This window comes from Schistosoma mansoni (genome assembly GCF_000237925.1).
Source record: "Schistosoma mansoni, WGS project CABG00000000 data, chromosome 1 unplaced supercontig 0010, strain Puerto Rico, whole genome shotgun sequence".
In the NCBI taxonomy this organism is placed as follows: Eukaryota; Metazoa; Platyhelminthes; class Trematoda; order Strigeidida; family Schistosomatidae; genus Schistosoma; species Schistosoma mansoni.
Window position 1 is genome coordinate 3,056,899 of NW_017385987.1, and position 8,819 is coordinate 3,065,717.

Sequence of the window (8,819 nt, forward strand, 5' to 3'; positions counted from 1 at the left end):
TTATTGCACTCACCTCTTCTGCTCATCAGTGTTATTTGGCAAGGTATTTTCGTTCGTCGAACTGTTTATACGGTAAACACCAAAGCTTTTAAAGAAGACCAACAAATTATTTGCAGATTGTAGACTATTTATGGGAAATGATCGTTTGTATGTTTGTAACTTACCACACTTGTGAATAACCTCACACTTCAGGACTGACCAATTGTCATCTGGCTGGTCACTGTTATCTAGGTGCATATCAAGCAGTTCCGTTGGATAGAGACAAATTTCTTTACCAATAATTCAGTGTCTCACTGCAATTATAAGCTTCTTTTTGCTTGCTGCGTCTATAATGACGTTGAAGATATCATAGATATTGTAGTTTTGCAACACTTTACCAGTAAAACCTTCTACAATTGAATTGCGCCCATCCAGTGAAATCAAAAGTCAGAAGCGAAGAGGTCGGAAGAAATAGTTGATAGATTATCAATATATCGAGGAGTGACTGATATAAACTGGCTGGTGATCGCAGAGGACGCTGAGCACGCCGTTCACTGGGTGATATAGATGAACTATCCCTGATAAGGTTTAAGTGGTCTTTGTTTAACTATACCAATTAGATAAAGGGTGACAAGATTATGAAAGTGACTATTTGTTAGGCGCCTGTAATGATTCTGTTATGGGTGTCAGCATTTTTAATACACTTGGCTCTGATCTTGTACATAGCATTACCGTTGATTGTAGAAAAGTTTCCTGCCTTTTGTCGGCGACTGGTTTTTAAAACACGTAGTGAGTTATTTCTGTAGCTACTACTTGTTGTTATGAATAAACGACGGCACCAACTTCATTAAGTCATCAAGAAAATGACTAATGGGGAATTCTGATTAGTAAATTCTTATGTATCATAGCACATAGTCTTATTTGAGTCATGAATAGAATATTCGACTCATGGTTAGTTGAGTTGAACCTATTTTAGATACAGGTCACTAATTGATTCTAAAACAAGTACCGATGAAGCAATCGGAATTAAAGATTAGGTCTCGAAAATAAGCGAATTTGTAGGGTTCGAGGAGTGCGTAGCATTACATATGTTGGCTTTTCCTGTCTTGGGGAGTTGTCCAAGTTGACATTTTTGCAGGATCGGATTAGCGCACGTAGGGCCAAGTAAATTTGCGAAAGCAGGTGAAGCTGATAACATGGAGCATGATACCAAATATTGTTTATCTGAGATTTATAGTACCTGTGGTGTCTGTGTGTCTTGATATTTTTGAAATCGATGGCCTGCTGCTACTCATAGAAAAATGGCTTAGCTTGACTTCCACAGAAAACGGGACTGCATAAGACGATTTCTAATCTATTATAAAGGCTTACATTTGTTATCACTAGACTGTCATGTAACTAGTTTCATAAATGAGTGTCAAATACTCTGGGATTGTTATGTTTAGTCGTGATTCTATGTAAAAGTATTTGATATTATATTGTTATGACTGACTTATTTCTTAATACTTTTGGAAGACTTTCTACAGGTTTCAGTCATCGGCAACCCATTAGTCATCGAAGCAGTAACAAACACATATCAAGCAGTCTTGGATCATTCTCTGTATAGGTCCCAGTAATTTGAGGAGTATTATTAGTCAATGCGGTAAAAAATGTTGATTGCTCCATGGTCCCTTTTAGGCGATGCACACTGTGCTCATTTACCTAATAAAGTAAAAATTTATAAAGTCGTTCTATATTTTTTTCTCAAACCTAGAGAGCTGTATACAGACAGCTAGTCCCCGTTGAAAACAGGTAAACGTTGGGAAGATTCAAGGGGCCTTGGAAAAATTGATCCCAATAAGATTTAAGATTTGGCATGATTCTGGGCTAGTCATAACATCGTATCATATTGGATTTTCTAAAGGAATTTGGTTTAGACTTTCAATTTATTTGGGAGTGGTAAATATGTTAACGGACTCTAACGTGTGTTACGAAGATGGTTGAATTGACCAAAGAATTAAAATAGCCTGTACTATTGCAGGCTTTGCAGATGTCTAGACCTACCCCATAATGTTGTTCTTAGTGTCCAATTTGAGGTCGAATTAAGTTGTATCAGAGTTTGATGTACTCAATATCATGGAGTGCTTCTCAACTTTCTATCATTTAGATAGGTTAAATTTCCTAACAAAATCAGTTTAAAAATGAGTGTGGTATCATTTTATCGTTTTTACTGTTCATTGTTTTGCTTGTGTTTTTTTGTGACTTAGACAATGTTCAATGAGAATTAAACATTTCTTGGCAAAGTTTAACAGATAAATAGGATGCATCTAGTAATCAAATGAACTTTTATATACTTATACATAATTAATATAACAACCAAAAAAGGACAGGAAGCTATCAAGTCGTGAGTTTGCTTCTGAACATTTAGACACAAGCGTGTCATCAATACTATCTGTTTCTCTAATGAATGGATATATTGGTTCGCATGATAAACCTACGGAAATAATCATCCTAATGTTTTGTATCTTCAGGTAGAGAAAAATACAAAATTATAAGTGTAGTTAAATTTGTAGCTTAAAATATTTCATATTGAGGATGCTTTAGATTGATCTTTTTATACGTAACCGAGTATTAATGTATGAACAGCAACACTTGGAAGAGGTTTTACGCTCGTACTTCACGAGATCTTTAACTAACTTTGTTTCAAGGTTCAAAGCTTGAATAATATTCAACAACACATTTGTGAAGTAATTTAGCGTACACAGTATTTGCTGAAATTAACTTCATAATCCATAATTTGGAGATCTTTAATAAGTATTCTGAACATGTCAATAAGATTGTGTGAAAATGACTAATTGTACTGTGTAGTACTATTTTTGACTTTCAGACTGTGGTTTTCTAAACTCAGGATGTCCATAGCAAGTGTTAACTTCGTACATTCGCTTTGAATGATCTCAGAATGGGTTATATTTTGCCTTGTGATATCTTTCGTGTTTGTTTGTACCATTTTAGTAACTCTGAAGTGATTCTGAACTTGTTTTTGATGCAGGTGGACCTAGCTTTAGTTCCAGAGTCTACACACACTTTGAATCTGTGAACATCCCTAGTGGGCATGCCCACAATTTCTACATCGCTTCTCTAGATGACAAAGCTCTGTTAGGAGTATGGTGAGTTGCATTCTGATTGAGTGATGCTATTTGAATTGGCACATTTCTTGTGGTGTAACTGTATGCTTAGTTAAAAGGATACATTTTCTAAAACTTTGAAGTTGACAGCACCTTGGTTTTGCGCCTTATTATTTCATCACGCAAAAATTCCAACGCTTGGCAGTTATATTTCTCCTGTGTCTGTAGATAGTAAGAGGAGTAAAAGAGAAATATTATTTGTCAAGTATATTTTGATAACCTTAGAGCTATACTGGTAAACATGAAATAAAGTAGTAAGATGCTATTAGTTACGGGATTTTTGAACAAGATTAGAAAGAAAGCACACTTGTTAACTTACAGACTTGATCTCATTAAACTTGAGGGAATAAAGAGCTATTAGGATACTACAAAACTTCGGTCTGCCATTGGTAGAGAGGAATTTTATTCACAGAAGTGTCCATTTGATAAAACATTTTATGGCGTGGTTGAAATATGAGACAGTTCTGCAGTTAGTTGACTTAGTACTTGTAAATTGGTTATTTATTAACTAAACGGATGGATATATTTTTTGTCATATCCTAAAGAGAAGAACAATTTTATCTCTGGCGTTTTGTTAATATACTTAATTTCAAAGCTGATTTAGTGATAACCTTATAGTTCAATGATTTGGTCCTTTCCACGGTTTGGGGAACCGGGAATTGACAACCGCCCTCACACCTCTAACACAACTCAAGATCACTTTATTCATAATCAATCTCCCTGTTCAATTCCGATTATTCCTCCTATATCCACTTTCAATTCTAAACTTCCTCTTTTGACTTCCTCAAGTGTCATCATAGCCAACGATTCTAGTGCACAAAAGTGTCCCAGGTCTACTGAAACCTTGCTCCAAACTACACATTGAACCCTTCAACGTACATACTCTATGTCAAATGGGCTAGCAAGTCTCCTTGTCTAAGACCCTAGTATCTCGTACCATTTATGTATGCTGTTTCTCCGAAACACACATACAGGATCCTAATGTGGTTATTCACTTTACCTCACCTCGCAAAAACGGAGAGCCGATGAGATACACCCTCCATGTATCTAGCGGCCTAATGTCTAGCTCTCGTGGACTGGCGAGTATAGGCATAGCACTTAGTACAAGAGCAGAACAAGCACTATTAGAGTGGATCCCCATTAACAGTCTTCTATGTTCTGTTCGGCTAAACGGCTCCATAAGAACTCGAAAGAATAGGGACACACGTCGTTGCCTTTTCATCGTTTCTGCCTACACTATCAATGACTGCAGCCCGGATGAAGTGGAAGATAACTTTTACAGAAAGCCTTCTGAGCTCCTTCAAAAAGCTAAACACTCAGACATAATACTCGTAGCAGGTGACTTTTATGCTCAAGTAGGTAGCTTAAACCAAACAAAAAGACATTTGGCAGGGTATTATAGTATCTCGGCTGATTGTCTCTTGCAACTATGCTCAGACAATCGTTTATTTTTAGCAACTGCAAATTTTAAGCATAATGAGTGACATCGTCTAACATGGCGACCACCTGCACCAAACCAACGATGAACTCAAATAGACCATATCTCCATCAGTCATCGTTGGAGAGGCTCGACAGAAGATTGTCGCTCATTCTGGAATACGTGTTTAGACTCTGATCATGCTCTAATACGAGCACGCATTTACTTGCGCCTCACTGGACGCAGAAAAAACCACACTAAGAAGACCCATTAGAATTGAACTGAGGGACGAGAAAGCCAAAAGTAGATTCTAGGAACAACTGAGTTCACATTCAGGCAGTTCTAAAAACGAGGCTGACTCAGATGTTGCTTGGAAAGATATACGAACAGCTGTGGAAACAGCAGCGACATCTATTAGTGATTTAAACCAAAGGGTCACAAAAAACCAGTGGATCTCTATTAAGTCTATTGCACTGATGGATTTTCGTAAGCATCCCATCAGGCCCTGAACACGATGAAGAGCGTGAAGAAATCAGATCTAGGTTAACCAATAGTCTACGGAACGATCGTGAGCAGTGATGGGCAACGAAAGCAAAAGAGATGGAAAGGGCAGCGGCTTTAGGTAACACCAAACTAATAAAGGAAACTAGAATTAAGAAGTCAAGTGAGACGATCTCGGAAAAGGACGACACTCTTATCTGCTCTCAGCCTAAAAGTTTAGAACGATGAGTGGAACACTTAAGAGAGCAGTTTAGCTGACCTTCAGCTACTCTACAGTTACCCACCATTCCCAAACAGTCTGAATGTAACATTGAAGTAGGTCCCCGGAATCTAATTGAAGTTTAAAAAGCTATAGGTAACCTGAAACAAAAAAGAGCAGCTGGTTCAGATGGATTAACTCCATAGGTCTTCAAGGATTGTGGTCCAGTTTTAGCGATTAAGTTGATTAATATTTTAACTAAAATCTGGGAGTTGGACGTAATTCCATGTGACTGGTCACAATCATAGATTGTTCCAATATATAAGAAGGGGTTAAAATCATCTTGCGATAATCAAAGAGGGATAAGTTTGACTATTATAGCATCTAAAATACTAGCTTCAATAATTATTGGGCGTCTAACTATGACTCGTGAACTGCAAACAGGAGTAAATCAGGCTGGCTTCAGACCTGGTCGTGGCTGCATCGACCATATGTTCACCATTCGTCAGATTTTAGAACACAGGCATGCTTATCGGTGTCCGACAATTATGGCTTTTCTTAACTTAAATGTAGCATTTGACTCTGTGGACCGAAAGGTTCTGTGGTAGTGTCTGTCATTGAAAGGTGTACCTCAAAAGTACATAAACCTTGTGAAGGCTGTTTACTCGAACACTACCAATCGAGTGAGAGGTTACGGCGAACTGTCATCTGATTTTGCAACCTCAAGTGGTTGCCGACAAGGCTGTCGACTATCTCCATTTCTGTTTAGTTTCATCATAGACATACTGCTGAAAATAACGTTCTCGTTGTCTGAATTTTCAGGAATTGATCTCCTACCAGGAGGTCCACTTATCGACTTAGAATACGCAGATGACATAGTCGTGTTTGGTGAAGACACTGATAAAATGCAGTGTTTTGGTAGCTTTGAGCAACAATTCCAGGATGTTTGGAATGCGTTTCTCCCTCTCTAAATGTAAATTGTTGCTTCAGGACTGGACTACGTCAACACCTGAACTAAGGATAGGGAGTGAAGTAGTCGAACGCCCTAATGGGTTGGTGTCTGACGAAATTTCTGTATGGAATCAAAAAGCTCGTTTGGCTTTTGCCAACTTACGTGCCCTATGGCGAAGGCGAGATATCCGCGTATCAATTAAAGGGGGGGGGATACTGCTCAGCAGTTCGTTCTGTTTCACTTTACGGCTGCGAAACATGGTCATTAAGAGTAGAAGATACTCGTAAGTTGCTAGTATTCGATCACAGGTGTTTTAGAAATATTGCTCGTATTTTCGGGCATCATTGTGTAAGTAATAGTGAGGTTAGACACAGGGTATTAGGGAATGATGGTAAATCAGTTGATGAGGTTGTAAATCTTCACCGACTGAAATGGTTGGGCAACGTGTTACGTATGCGTGAACACCAATTACCACAACTCACAATTCTGACTAGTATCGGGGATGGTCGGAAAAGAGTTAGGGGTGGGAAAACTAAAAAGTGGTATTAGTGCTTGAAGTCACTAACTTTTAGTCTGAGGCATATTGGTAGATGCAGATTACTTGGTTGGGGTCCACTGGATTATCGTAATCAATGGTTGTAAGCTGTGTGTGACATGGCTCAGAATCTATCACAATTGTGTGTGTATACACTTTTTGTCTGCTCTTAAACCGTGAGATTAAAATTACTTTATGCTTTTCTTTCTATGAACTAATTCTTTCTCCTTGTATCATACATATCCTTCTATTAAATGTTTTTTTACTACCATTGAAGTAACTGCTTCTATGAATTTGGTGTTGATCTTGTTTTGCATATGAGGTGTGGCAACTTGAACCGATGCATATTTGTGCCTGTTCTTACGTTGTAGTTGACTGAATGACTAGCTCACTTGGTGGACACTTGTCATCAAGTAGAATTGAATAAAGCTTTTCAGGTTATCCATCATGATCCATCAAATTTGCCACATGGTTTAGGAGTACGTCTTTTGTACACTGCTGAAGCGGTTGAAATCAGTGCTCACCAACCAAACCTGTGCATCCAAAAGAAGTTTGTACAACCACTCTTGCCATTTTGACCGTCGGTTTAGGAATGAGTTTGTACCAGAACTTTGATGAGACTCGCTTTTTGAAAAAAATATTTAAATGATTTTCGAGTTTCTTTCACTTTTGTATTTTACCTATTCTCAACATTTGTCCTTCAATTCTTACATGACTACTATAATACCGGCCTCTCATCAAAATTCTTTTTATATATTATGCAACGTAGCAAATGTTTGGTTTTTGAGTAATTACTTTGATTGTTATAATGCTCTTCCTCTCGATTGCTCAGTGTCATTTTACAATAATATTTCACTATATTATAGTAAAGAAATTCAAGTCTAAATGCTGGTTTAATTTTGTTCACTACTGATTACTTGTTATTACTATAGAAATTCCATAAACATGCCGAAATCATTTTCCATTTTAATATGATAGATTTCACCCGATCCTACTTATTTTGTATAATGCATATGTCTGGGTTTTTTTTAACGTCACTAGGCATATTCTTCCATCGAATAATGAAGAAATTAGTGCTACCGATTCACGGAGTTATGAAGAAATAATGAATTCATTGCCTAATGATATACCTGTATTTATTTATTTCCATGGTAATTCGAAATCAAGAGCTATTCCTTGGAGAGTGAATATTTATAAACTATTGTCATCTCTTGGCTATCATGTTTTTTGTTTCGATTACAGAGGTAAGTTGAATTTCAGAGCTGAACAACTATCGACGGGAGTGAAATGGGTGTTCGAATTTTGAATTTTTCTGCTCTTTTGAATTTGGCTTACGTGATTAGTTATGTGCTTGTTTTCTCATGCAAACTGTTTGAATGATAATGATATTGTCCTTGTCACGGTGGTTGGAATCTGAAAAAAAAAATTAACTAAGGTCAATGAAAATAGTACAGGAGTAATGAGTGTAATATTGTAAATAATTGTACATTATGATTGTGAATTCTTAGATTAGATAATAAATATAGTAATGACAGTTTAAGCACTTACAAATTATTTATTTAATGACGTGTAACATCTGTAAAAAAATTTTATGACTTTGAAAGAAGTGCGATCGTTTTTTCAATAAATGTTCTACCAAAAAAATGAAAATACATGTGATGACATGGTGGAAGTACAGAGTTGCTCTAACTAACTAAAACATAACTCAGTTTATTATATTAAGTATAATTTTTATTTAAATAGACTACTCAGCAAAGTATCTTAAAAACGTTATGCCTATTCAAAACCGTGTTGATGGCATTTTTAAATCGATACTGGTGATAACACGAGTTACAGGTTGTTTAAAAGGGAGTGGGTTTTTTCTGGTTAGCATTTTTTAGCGAGTTAGTTTTCTACTGGATGGGGTCGCTAACCCCATGCCCAACTGTCCTCCTTTATCCGGGCTTGGGACCGGCAGTAACCCAGAGGGGCTCCACGCGGAGTTCTCATATCTGTTCCCATTCCTCGGTGTGATGTATTCTTTGGTCTTCCTCTTCTCCTTTGGCCTTGAGGATTCCAAGTGAGGGCTTTCC

The 8,819-nt window shown here is 37.2% G+C and overlaps 1 protein-coding gene across 1 annotated transcript in view; it reads left to right on the forward strand.

Moving 5' to 3' along the window:
• Positions 1 to 647: 647 nt before the first annotated feature.
• Smp_010280 (unnamed protein product) overlaps positions 648 to 8,819 on the forward strand; it is a gene marked incomplete at both ends in the record, with an annotated part of 28,248 nt that continues 20,076 nt past the window's right edge. The window contains 3 exons of the mRNA XM_018792023.1: positions 648 to 768; positions 3,008 to 3,125; positions 7,789 to 7,991. Of these exons, the coding sequence (XP_018644925.1) occupies positions 648 to 768; positions 3,008 to 3,125; positions 7,789 to 7,991 (442 nt within the window). The remainder of the gene's footprint in view (positions 769 to 3,007; positions 3,126 to 7,788; positions 7,992 to 8,819) is intronic.